The sequence below is a fragment of the Monodelphis domestica genome, chromosome 7, assembly GCF_027887165.1.
Source record: "Monodelphis domestica isolate mMonDom1 chromosome 7, mMonDom1.pri, whole genome shotgun sequence".
Taxonomy (NCBI): Eukaryota; Metazoa; Chordata; class Mammalia; order Didelphimorphia; family Didelphidae; genus Monodelphis; species Monodelphis domestica.
This window is the reverse complement of record NC_077233.1, coordinates 158,747,520-158,761,290: the sequence shown is the minus strand read 5'-3', so window position 1 is coordinate 158,761,290 and position 13,771 is coordinate 158,747,520. Positions and strand designations below refer to the sequence as shown.

The 13,771-nt window shown below is 31.3% G+C and overlaps 1 protein-coding gene across 5 annotated transcripts in view; it reads right to left on the bottom strand.

The window, feature by feature from the left end:
* Nucleotides 1-13,771, bottom strand: part of VPS13A (vacuolar protein sorting 13 homolog A) — a 317,263-nt gene that overhangs the window by 8,759 nt on the left and 294,733 nt on the right. For 2 of the 5 annotated variants that reach the window (XM_056803980.1, XM_056803981.1), the window contains exon 69: nucleotides 10,776-11,816. The exons of 2 other annotated variants lie outside the window; for them this stretch is intronic. In XM_056803980.1, the coding sequence (XP_056659958.1) occupies nucleotides 11,751-11,816 (66 nt within the window). In that variant the 3' untranslated portion in view covers nucleotides 10,776-11,750. Of the gene's footprint in view, nucleotides 1-10,775; nucleotides 13,767-13,771 lie in introns of those variants that run through there. One more of the 5 variants, XM_007499009.3, reaches the window with a different exon arrangement.

Here is a 13,771-nt window from a genome sequence, read left to right as displayed (position 1 = left end):
TGTTATAGGTTTCAAAAACAAAGCCAATGAGGAAACATTAAAAGGAATTGTAATGATTGAGTCTGAGCAAAGAACACACAAGAATGATTTTATAATAATTATCATATCTTTAGAAGACTCTTAAAACAAAGAAGAGTGATTCTTCTGGATGGAGATTCCACAGGTAATTCTTTTTCACTTGAAATAAGAAGGAATAATAGGAAAAGAAAAATATCAGGCAAGTTATTGCTTAAGTTATATCAATGAACTTCCTAATAACAAAGTTGTGGAACACTGGTGTGAATTATCAAGGAATAATGGAAAATGTCTAAATCTTAAAAATATATAATTGATTTCCAATTATTGTATATAACTTGTGTACAATCCCAATTCATTAGATCAAGGAAGTAGTTTAAATGTCCTTTCATTTCTACAAAGTCAGCTTATACACTACATGAAAAGATGTCTTTAAAAAAATTACAAGCTCTAGTTCAATCCTCACATGTCTATGTTCTCATTTTGTCTTTAATGTCACCTCACAATAAACTCAAGCATAGCAGCTGGGCCTAAATGTTAATTGAATCAGATTATACTAAAGTAGCAAAGGAAAAGATGGAACATTTTCTATCTCTTGAGACTAATTCAAATCAAATCCATACTACAACAGTGGAAAAATTAAGCAAATTTTGAAAATCATATTGCTTTATGTTTATTAGTGATATCAAAATTATCTAGGAAGAAATATGTAGAGTATCTTCTAGACAAAACCTACCAAACACTTAGAAGATGAGTAGACCCAAAGAAGTAACAAGGAAAAATGTCCAAAAATATTCATAACAATGCTTTTTATAGTGGCAAAAATTGGAAAATGATGGGGTGTAGATCAATTGGGGAATAGCTGAATAGATTGTAGTATCTGGTGGTGATGGAATACTATTGTGCTGAAAGGAATAATGAACTGGAGGAATTCCATGAGAACTGGAATGACCTCCAGGAATTGATGAAGAGCAAAAGAAGCAGAACCAGGAGAACATTGTACACAGAGATGGATACACTGTGGCATAATCAAATGTAATGGACTTCTCTACTAACAGCCATGCAATGACCCACAACAATCCAGAGGAACTTATGAGAAAGAATGCTATCAACATCCAAAGAAAGAACCGTGGGAGCAGAAATGCAAAAAAAAAAAAAAAAAACATATCATCCCCATCATGGTTTGATGGGGATATGATTGTGGTTTTGGTGTTGAAAGATCACTCTATTGCAAATATGAATAACATGGAAATAGGTTTTGAACAATGGTACATGTATAACCCAGTGGAATTGCTTGTCTGTTTTGAGAGGAGGGAGGGAAGAGGGGTGGGAAAAGTCATGATCATGAAACCATGGAAAAATATTCTAAATAAATACATTTTTAAAAGATGAGTAGACACCAAAAGAGATGATATAGTTGATTTTAAACAAACTGTGCTTGATTCCATTTAATATATCCTTTGTTACTGAGGTTTTAAGAAACATCCAAAGAAAATTACATATAGAACAATAATCAGCCTAAATCATGAGTTCATGGAAAAATGAAAAACTAAAAAAAAAAAAAAAAGAACACCACGGCCAGGACTGAAAAGGAAAATAAAAGCAGCTTTCAAACTAAATGCACAGGAAGCATCACATAAAATTCGTAGTTGTGACATGTTAACAGCTTTTGTTCCTTGCTATTTAATCCTTCCATATTTCTCTCATCTTCAGTGCCTGTATATCCTTCCCCCAACCCATTATTAAATTGTTCCCATAAAGAATGCTCCCATTTCCATTGTTAGAATTTCAGTATTTTATTTCTCATGCCTATTTATTTACTTGTCAAAGAACTTATGTATAGGATCAAACAGGTCATAGAACTTAAGATGTGGAAAGGATCATTTAGTATAACTCTCTCACTATACAGAAGACATCCAAAGAAGTTCCTTTATAATTTGCTTCTCATGACAATTCTGTGACATATGTACCCATCTCCATCCTCCCCCCCCCCAGATGTATAAATTGAGACATAGAAAAGTTAAATGGCTCTATAGCACAGTGCCAACTTAATAAATGTTTGTAGGATTGAATTAAATGAACTGCCAAGGCCAAAAGATCCAGATGATTGCGCAGGAAGCCTGAGTCTTTATTCAGTGCTGTACTCAAGACTCCAGATCTATGCTCTCACTCCCTTGAATGAAACACATTCCCTAGGCCTTGTTAACATCCTTGACACCTGGTGGCTGTTGCCATGGAGGGCAAGAACTGGGCGCTTACAATCCCAAGACACTTAACCTTAATCAATGTGAAGCTCATCTATTAAACCGTATTCTGTTTACCCCAAGTTGGGCTCAATATAATTTCATAGTCAGCAAGTTCCAGCTTTTTTACATTATTTGCACCCCACTGTCTTTTGCTTGATTTGGCCATTCTACTTTCTAGTTCTCAAAGGGCTGTGTGACAGATCTTTATAGAAGTGAATTAAGCAAAATCTTTAAAATCTGAGATACGTCTGAAAATAACCAATAACACTTTGGGTTATTATAAAACCAGGGCTAGAAATCTCAACCCTAAGTCTCCAGGCAGTAACCAAAGAAACAATGTAACTAGAAGTATCATCAGCACCAAATTGTCTGACATTTCCTTAGTAGTCTCAATTATATCCACATCATATGTGGGGGAACTTCCTCTGCCTTATTCATCACTAGTAAACATCTCCCCCTCCCATAAACCTTTGGGAAATGTTTAAAAGGAATGAATATTCATTCCTTTATATGTATATATATGGCATTATAGTCATCACATATGTGTTGAAATCTGTAATCAACTAAATAATAAAGAAATTAAGTTACTCTATATTTAGAAAGATAAGCATCTGAAAAATGGTTCACTTAATGTAAACAAATCAACTGAATCATAACCCAAACATGGAAAAGGACTGAAAGGAATAAAGGAAATGAGAGGATGTCTATCTAGACTTCGTATTTTTTAAAAACCCTTACCTTCCATCTTAGACTCAATATTATGTATTGGCTCTAGGGCAGAAGAGTTGTAAGGGCTAGGCAATGGGAGTTAAGTAACCTGCCCAAGGTCATACTGCTAGGAAGTACAAAAATAGGGTTTTGAAAGATACCAACATGGGAATGGAAGTGGGAAATCACAGGGAAAAATCTAATTCATCTAAATATAAAAAATAAGAAATTAAGATCTAAAAGGTAAAGATGACAAAAATAGTGAGAAACCACTAGACTATAAAATAATAATTATAATAGATATACAAGCACAGAAAATAAATCTATAACCTTTACTGACCACAGAATGAAATATGGAGTAAGAAAGAAGTTTAATAGTAAGGAACTATTCACCATTTATGCTTACTTTGTGAAACAACAAATCCTAGAGAGGGATAAAACTGTATTCTCCAAATATTCTAAGTAAGCGACTGCTCTTAGTGGGAGAAAACACATACTGTGTTTTTTTTGGTGTATGAACACCAATGATCTTTTACTCATTTATTTAAGAAATCAGTGAATCAAAATTAGACCAGAACAGTCTTTTCTTCATCAAACAATTGTTAACTTTATAGCTTTTCCGTCCTAATAAGATAACATTTCAGTGGTTCATTTCAACTTTGAAATTAATAAAATTTTGCTAATTTAAATTTTTCCAGATCTGGTCAGCAACTTTAGACATCAAAAAAAAGCAGCTGAGACATTTACTTCCTTTTTTATTAAATAAGAGTCAATACTGTATATTGGTTGCAAGGCAGAAGAACAGGAAGGATAGGCAATGGGAATTAAGTGCCTTGCTCAGGGTCACATAGCTAGGAAGCATCTTAGGCATATTTGAACCCAGGAACTCCCATCTCCAGGCCTGACTCTCAATACACTGAGCCACCTAGTTGCCCCTGAAGCATTTACCTTCTGCAGAAGATAAAAGTAGAAGTATTTACAAGGATAAGAATAATGAATAATTAAGTGCTCAGTCCAAAGGATTCCAAGTTATTGCAGGTAGGTTTGTGAGCAAGGAATTATGTTCTTGGTCAAATTAGTTAGAATCCTTGAATCCAAAGATAAAATAAACTAATTATTTTACCTACATAGTATCTAATAAAAAGGCAATATTTAGTTTATCATAAACACCTGAGTTCATGACTTTCTTTTAAAAAGTCTATAATTCTTAGTAATCCAAATTAATGGGCTTTTAAAGAATCCCGAAAAAAAATGTGTACATGTTAATTACCATGTACTTCTTTATCCAATAACAAGAGATAAAACTAATAATACTGTTGTCTTTTTAAAAATGTGCAATAGTAACATATGATTGAAAAATGTCTTAAAGACTTTTTATTGTGTATATATTTATACATACATGTATATAATGCACACTTCTGCAATGTTATTCATGCATCACCCCATAAAAGTTTAGGTTGTGTTACATATAATTAAACTGTGGCCTGTCATTTTTCTAATATAAAAAATCATATAATCAATCCTACCAACATCGATTTAACGAAAATCCAGCAAAATAGTTAAGTTCATATATAGTTCTTTCATTAATCAATTTTTAACTTTATCAGAGAAAGAGTAGTTTAATCTGGAAAGATAAAATTTTTCAGAGACACTAAGTAATAGTAAAAGAGCTTTAGTACACAAATCTGGACATTATACTTAAGAGAGCTCAAGAAAAAATCAGGCAAAAACTTCTCGAGAGTTAAGCCATTAACTTTAAGAGTTAAGTCACTCCCCCAACAATGTATTAATGACTGGTACATTTCCATCACATTTTATAAGAAGGCAGTCATGAGAAATTTTAAGGACTGGAATTTCTTACATATTTGTGAACTAAGTTGACCTTCTGGATTATCATAAGAGAAAAAAAGTATAAAGAAATATAGTGTTATCTAATTCAGAAATAACATTTAAATTTCATTTTTATATCAATGAGGAAGCCTATGATGGACTGAAGTCTTCGTTAGCAAAAGGATAAATTTCCCTTCTTTTCTGCAGAACATTTAACCAGTAAAGGATGGACTTCTACTGACTAAGTCAGTCTCAGATTTTTAGCAGCAAGTTTACATTACCAAACCCATGATAATTACTAATAAAAATATAAATAATCAACATTCATGAAACAGGTTAAGATTTACATAGTATTTTATACATTTCATTTGATCCTCACAATGACCTTGGGAAGAAGGTACTATTCTTTTTTGTTTGACAGATGGGTAAACTGAGGCAGGTAGAAATTAAGTGCTGTGCCCAGGGTCACACAACTAAGTGCCTGAGGCAAGATTTGAACTCAGGTATTCCTGACTCCAGGTACAGTGCTCTCTCCACTGCTCCTAGCTACCTCTTTATAAAAGGTTTTCTGAATTCATTTCTGTAGCAATCTGTTGAGAACTTGTGTGCCAATAGGTATTAGAGTAGAAAGAGGAAGAGTTACAACATCAGAATGAAGATTAATTACAGGAAGGTAAAGGCTGAGTGTCAGGCAGAAGGGAGGCCCCCCTGAAATGAACCTTAGTAAAGGGTTTTTGTGTCAACTGGGAGTGTTAGAAGAATTTTATCAGGTTAAGATGTCAGTTTGAATCACTTCTTTATCTTAAGTTTCTATATCAGGTACACTGTAAAAATTTGATGAATATAATGGCTAATAAATTTTTCAAAGAAATCTAATAAATATAAGATTCATTCAATTGATTTAAGCTGTATTGCTTGGATAAAATAACTATTTCATATATCTTAAAACTCAGTTCTTCCTTAACTGTGATATAAAGAGAAAAAGTAAAACTTCCATTAGGGGAAATTAAGCCTTCAGATTTGATTAATGCCAACAACTTTAGTCAAGAAATACCTGCATTATAACACCGGAAGATTCCAAATAGAACAAACTCTCCAATTTGGATCAACATCAAATTAAGGGCCTTGTCACTAAATTCAGTGTTTTAGAGTTCCAAAAATTTTTCCACAATGGGCCTACTTGTTTCTAAAAACTTGAATTCTGCTATTCTCAACAACCAGAAAGCTAATCTTCCTAAAAAGAGAAAGGATCTCTTTCTCCATTGGCTCTCTGTCTAAAACTACTATAACTAATTTGCCTGCATAACAAAATTGGGCTCTTTCCTCAGCTTTATAATCTCCTCCGGAAATAGCTTCCTGAAGGGGAAGAAGAGCTGTATGAAGAGTGGGATCCAATTAGCCTTTTGAGTCTACTTCTTGTCACACTTACTGAAAATTTCAGGTGAGGTCAGGCAGACTGTTCGGCACTACTCTGATGATCTGACTGCCTATGATAAGACCCCTCTTCCAGATCAGATGTGATTATCTTCCTGAAGCAGTATAGGTAAAGATCATATCAGCTGAACGCAGATAGATATCTTCTGATTGCTGTCAAGGCAGAACTTCAAGCTATTTGCAAACTCCTGCAATTTCTGAAAGAAAAGAAACACACAACAAACAAAAACAGCCTCTCCCCCACACCACATCACAAACTGCAACTGTGCTACCTTTAGAAGTGACAAGAGGACAAGACAGACAATTGTAGTTTGTTTTTTTTCATCGACACGATGCAAAATATATTACTTGCACTGGTCAAGCTCTATGCCAATAACAATGGGAGGCAGAGAATTTCTTTTTTTAAAAGACAAACTAAGAATAAATTGCCCCGGAGAGGAGGGGCTGAGGGATAAAGGTAAATGGGAACAAAAAGAAAAAAAAAGCTAACAACGAAGGAACAATCTGTAGCTTATGTTTCTATAAGAAAACACAAAAAAAGTGCTGTTGCAATTGATATGCTTAGGAAGAAAGGGATAGTTTTCTACTTTGTGAATTTTCATCCAGTGAAATATAATTTAAAGTTTTTAAAGGTAATCATATTTTCCATCAAGTAAAATGCTATCAGGAAACAGTGAACTTTGGAATTGTCTTAGTTCTGACCAAATTCAATTATTATCCTAGACATTAATTTTTTTTTAAAAATTGTCACTGAATCTTCCATTTTTATTTTTCATTAAGCATCTAAAATCACCTTAAACACAGCACAAAATTACTTAAATTTAAACAGAATTGTTACTAGTTTCATTAGAATGTGTTTATTTTTTATTTCGGTGTTTCCTAAATTGCTCTTAAATGACTGTAAATGGTTTGAACCCTTTATTTGCTTAATAACCAGCAGCTCAAATATGCATAAGATCCTTTTAACATAAGTCTTTGTTAAACATTTTGAGTTTCTATACTTACAGTAGAAACTTATAATTTTTCATGGAATAGAGAAGATAAAGTTAAAGGTGCTGCACTATAATCAGGCTTAAAATCAGATGCTATCTCATAAGATTCGCTACAGTGGAAAGAGTACTGAGTTTTTAGCCAAAGGGCAGTTTCTGATCCTAACTCTGTTATTCCATAATTCTATGTGTGACCTTGAGTACACCACCTCACTTCTTTGGTGTTTTTCCTATCTGTTACATAAGGATCTAGAGAATCCAGACATCCTTTAAGGTCCCTCCCATCCAGTACTAAAATTATATATATATATATGCTTATTTTGTTTCTTTTTCAATTTGGAACATAATTTTGTTTTTGGAGAGGTGTGGATAAGAGAAAACACCTAACCCTTCATCTTACTAGTCATGTGATCCAGAATTTAATTTTTAAAAATATTTTAAAAATTGGTACTTGGGCTATGTGGCTGGTATACTATAGCTGATTAAAAATAATGCCTGATTGTTTTCATAATCTGGCTGAGTGAAAACCAGGCTTCAGGATGGAATGGATCTACCACATTTTCAACAAACAGAAAAACATTAAATCCAAACACAATAAAATCATAAATAAATGTAACTGTTCTCCTGACAAAGATACATTTGGTAGAGGGATAATAACATTTCCATAAAACAACAACAAAAAAAGTTTTTATATGTGCTTAGTACAGATACACACACATCCACTGTCTATGTTAAATGCAAGAATTTGAGAAATCTTCAGAAAGTACCATTGTACGTTTTCTGACACTAACTTCTTTTTGCCCAGAATGTATATACATATAGATATAACTATAGATATATATAAAGACAAATGTAACCAGCACCTCTTGCAGAGTTAATTTCTTACTCATCATTGATTTGACTGGGTGGCATTCACATTATTAATATTATTGTATTAAATGAATAACATGCTATTTTTTCTTGATGTTAGGCTTTCAAATGATTAGAAATTATAGTCAACATGGAAAGATAAATATAATTAAGTAGTGATAGACAACGTATTAAGGCACAGAACTATTATGGCTATTTGTATCAAGAATTTTAACTCGTGATTTCTCTAGAAGATTTAAGGAAAGCAAACTTTCCTTAATCTGATATACTATTTTGATCATGTGGTCAAGGGATGCCTCTAAGAATGTTTTTATTTTTAAGTCCTATTCACATATTTCTGTCTGCCTCTGGACTGAACACTGCATGATGGCTTCACCTTAATAATGAAGTCCTCTCTGTATTTGAAATCAGTATTTTAGAATACAACAAATGGTATATGTTATTGTGAGTCAGTTAATAGTATATAGTTCGATGGTAAATTTTTATTACTTATAACTACTTTGAAAAAATTCACTCTCAAAATTCTGCCATTTTTTCACATTTTTAACTTTTCCCCTTTTTTCTATAGGTCTTAAAATAACCATTTGTTATCTACTTCATTACTCATAGTATCATGGAATCTTGCAACACTGCTTGATTATAACGGGCATATTCCTACTTTTTATAGTTTTCTACATACTTTCCTTTTCCAAGTTGAAATCTTGAAGTCAAAAGAGAGTTGCTCTTCTGCTGGCTTTTATTTATATAGCAAAAGACCATCCAGAAATTTGGTGTTTAAATGAAGTTACATAGCAAGGAAAAGATATCTTACCTAGGTCTAGACTTCTACCTAGGAATTTCATTTTTGCATCTTGGTTTTCACCTAGATTTCTATTCTATTTACTTACTCTTTAATTTGGAAAACCATATTGATACAATTGTCCCTAATGAATAATAAGCAGGGGTTCATCTTATTAATACAATGGAATTGAACTCACATACAAAATGATGAGAAAAAAGAAAAATATTTTGTATGTGATATAACACTGTCCCTTAAACATCTAGGATACTATCCAAAAGTGGAATGATTATGAAATCATAAAAAGATCTAATCTTAAAAAATATAAACACTTATCTGACATAAAGAAATACTTTACATAGATATGAATATACACATACATATATATGTATACTATATAAGATTGAGCCCTCTAGTCAAAGAGAATTATGAAGAGACATTTTCTCACTGTAGAGGGAAAGTAGAGACTGAAAAGTGAGTATAAATTACAGTTAAAAAAAAAAACCCACCAATTAAATAAGGCAAATAAACTTAAAATTTAAAAGCCTTCTAAAAACACCTGTAGACATTGTATAATTCTTAGAATAACTGCTATGAAAGAATTAATAGAGGGATTTGCCTGAATGAATGAAATGTTCTATATTAGAAGAAGCATGGAAAGAGCCCTGGATTTGTGATTGAGACTTCAGGTTCTAGTATTTACTTACAAAGTGAAAAATCATGTAAGTTCTCTGAGCCACAATTTTTTCTTCTTCAAAATGTGGATAAAGTTTGTACTACATTATTTCATAAAGTTGTTGTGAGAAAAGCTCTTTGTCAATATTTAAATGCTATATAAACAAAATAGTATTACTCAAATGAACAATATAAAATGACTTGGAGTTCATCTGGATCCTTTTTCTGAAAATATGTTGTAGAAATAGAATGTTAAAAATAACATCATCCACTTTTTCTTCCCCTACAACAGAATTATAGAACTAGTACCAATAGGAATTATTTCCTATACAAACAGTTTAGTATCCCAATTAAATCATTATTGGTACTCTACAGAGCTGAGGGTAAGAATAATTTTCCTTTCATGGTTTCTTTTCAGAAGTACATACAATACAGATGCAGCCAGACATGCACCTTCTGGCTTTCAGTAAAATTAGGAGTTTGGGGAAGGGTACGGTTGAGAAGAACAATGTGAACTGGTAAGCCAGTGGCAGCTATGATTTTCAGAAACAATGAGAGCAAGGGCAGTCACACAAAGGTTCTTACTATCATCTATTTCCTCAGATTACTTGAAGAGAGCAAATATAGTGTGCTCTAAGAAGAGACATTTAATTTCTCTGGATTCCTTGACAAAGAGACATTAGTTTCTATGCCAGCTAAGTGAATATAATGGAATGGGATTCTTTGCATAGTGTTTTGTTTTTATTTTTCCTCATCCAATATCTATAAATCCTATAGTTTTAAATCTAAATGGTCACTTTCAAAGAATAGTTGATCTGTGAAAGAATAACGTAGACTTCAGAATTAGAAGAAAATTCAGAATATCCATAGCCTGAACTAGTTACCAGCTTAATGGGGAAACCAAATTATGGTATTACATTTTTGTAGTATTTTTTTTACAGCAAAGGTGACAGTGAAACAATATGTTTTACTATTAGTCAAGAAGATTATTTTGATGACCCAAATATACAATAGAAGGCATCAACTACTGCATAATTGCTGACATTTATTCTTTGTTGTCACTTTGGGATGTCAGATTTCTAAGAGATGACCAGGGCATACAATCAACTTAATGAAAATAATTAAAAAGTAAGCATCTCGTGCCCTAAAAAATTATGGTTTTATTTGCTGACTTTTCCAAATATTTCAAGTTATAGTTACATATCCTTCCCTTCAAGAGTACACAGAAGATATACACATAGTGATATTTATTAGAAAATTTTCTTGACTACTTGTGTCAATTAATAATAGTTTGTGGACAAAATGAACATTTCAAAGAGGTAGTGACAAAGGACATATAAAATAAAAATATAATGACACAATGTAAGAAAACAGTCCTTATTAGCTCACTAGAACTCTTTATATGTTTTTTAAAAGAAAGTGGAACTATTATGTTGCTACTCCAAATTATATAAAATCATATGTTAAAATAATTGATGGAAGTAAGGATAAAATGAAAATGGTAGCAAAATGGTTCTTTTCTCTCTTTTGAGAGGAAAATGATTATATTATTTAACCTTTCTAGGACAAAACCCAATGGTTTTTATCAAATGTACAATGTTCCTTCCATGTACTATAAATGATGGAACAGAACAACAGATTCGCATTATTTCAAATTATACAAGTTTATTGTTATTAAAAGGAAACTGACAAGATAGTTCTGAAATAGAAAGTAAATATAGAAAACTGATGACCTTTTTTCTCTTGGCATATTTTCCTTTAATACATTGTAAATACATTAAAGTCCAGAAAGGTTACATTGAAAACATTCATGAATTTTGCTAATAAATGAGCAGGTGACTTAAAATAAAAAGATACTATAAAGAAAAACTAGCAAATGTGAAAATAACAAAAATACAATTTATAGTCAAATCTGAAAAAGGCACTTGTCATTACAATGCTATACAATATTTTTGATACAAATGATATATGTATATTTATAACATGACTCACTTTAAACATAAAATCATAACTATTTTTTCAGTTTAAATTATGTAACTATATTTTTTTCCAAAGTTCTATAAAAATATATTGAAAGAGGAAAAGAATTTAACATCCTAACTAGTCAGTTATGGAAGTTACAGAAGCAGTCACACACACCATATGAATGAAAACATTCAACTCAAAATGACAAATAATGCATGGGTTTAATTAATACAAGTCTGACTAATCATTATCATCACTACTACTACTATTAAGAGTCATACTCCACTCCCTTTTAGCATAAAAGTTCTGTAAGCATGGTAAAGGAGGAAAAAAAAGAAGCAAAAAGGTTAGTTTAATATAGCAACTTATCTTAAAAACATGCACAATTTATGAAATGTTTTAGGATTCTGAATACTATTAAAGCATTCTTTTTGGCTGTTAGGTTGTAGTTGAGATTTAAATGAATTCTGCTAAGTCTTTAGAACAGAGAGAAGCAATTTGTCTGAATTATTTTAATATTAAAAAAATGTTTGTGGCACTCTGACAAGTAATTTATAATGTCAATCATTGCTCTGGTTGGCTAAATTTAACTGATCGCAATCCCAATAAAGACCATTTGGGAAAATAACAATATGTTACTGTCTAGTTGAAAATGTACATGCTAAAAAGAGACATTTTATACATACTCCTTTCTTCATACTTATTATATATGAAACAAATTATCTTAAGTAGTTCACAAAAGCTTGACTAGAAAATGAAGAGAAAATATTAAGGTAAAACTCCCTTAACTATGAATCATTTTCCAAGATTACTATTATTAAACAATGCTCAAGAACACTAAATAAAATTTTTAATCCTGTCTGTCAGGAACAAATTTCCTTTCCAAATCATAACTATGAAATATAAACTGTAAGAATTTCTAAACAATGTGTTAAGAAAATATTGCATAGTTTTGTCAATAGTTTCCATATTTCATAGATATTCCATATGATTAAAAGATTGGGTTAATCACAAATATCAAGACATATTTGTGGAAATGTGGGTCATTCCAGTTAATACTTGTTTAATATCTTTAAGCATAGCAACAGATAACATTTATCTAGGTCATTAATCATTATCATTAGTTAAATACCTATTATATTTGGTAAACTTTTTACTGGCATACCAAAAATACAGGAATTTATAAAGATTTACACATAACAATGTCCTTCACCTCTTCAAAATTTAAAGCTTCCAAAATAAGCATTATCCAAAGATGGAGGCATTTTTATATATCCTTGAAACCAAGGTGGTAGAAGAATCTATAGGAGCGATTGGTTTCTGAATCTATTTTACTTTAATACCTAGGAATGAAGTTAAAACATTAATACTTATATTTTTCATAACTACATCTCTATGCCTCCAACCAGAATATTTGTAGTACATACTAAATAAAGAGTATGTAGTATGAAACTTTTAAGCTCCTACTATATTTTAAAAGAAGAATTTAAACTATTATAATTAAAACTGATTATATTTTAAATGTTAGGACAATTTGAGCAAGAAAGGATATAGTTGGATAACATTTTTTTAAGTACAAGAATGAGTGATTTTAACCTTCACCACATGTCATTTTTCAAAATATATTTTATCTTATAATGCCCATTAAAATCACATTTGATTGATAGTTACTATTTTTATTCCAAAATGCAATTATTTTAAAGTTTAAGAAAGATACTATGTCATATGCATTTTGACAATTCTTTATAAAAAGCTGCATTGTCAAAAAATCTCTGGCCTCATGTTATACTGTCACAGTTTTCATCATTCACAAGGATTCTGTAATGAAAACTATAGAATATATACTTTACTGTTTAGGAGCAGTTAAATTTGAATACTGGCTTGTTTAGTTTACTCATAATCACCTTTAAACAGTGTTATTTTAACAGAACAAAATAATAATCAAAGACAGCATTACCATAGCATATTATAGTCACCAATGTGTTCTGTAATAAAGGTTAACAGTGCTGTAGTAAATACTTATTTCTACAAAGAAAGCCTCTCCTTGCTTTCTCACTTTCTCACTAAGGATTTAGTCCACTTTAAATCATGTAAAATGTTTAAAATTACATGGACATTTATTGGAGAAACACAACTTTTAAACAGTTAATTAATGATAGGAGCACTTCCAGTTAATTAAAAAAAACCTTTCTTCTTCTTTAACTGTCTTTGTGGATGAATTATTCTAACTCAGTCGTGTCATTACAGAAGAACGTCCTTTA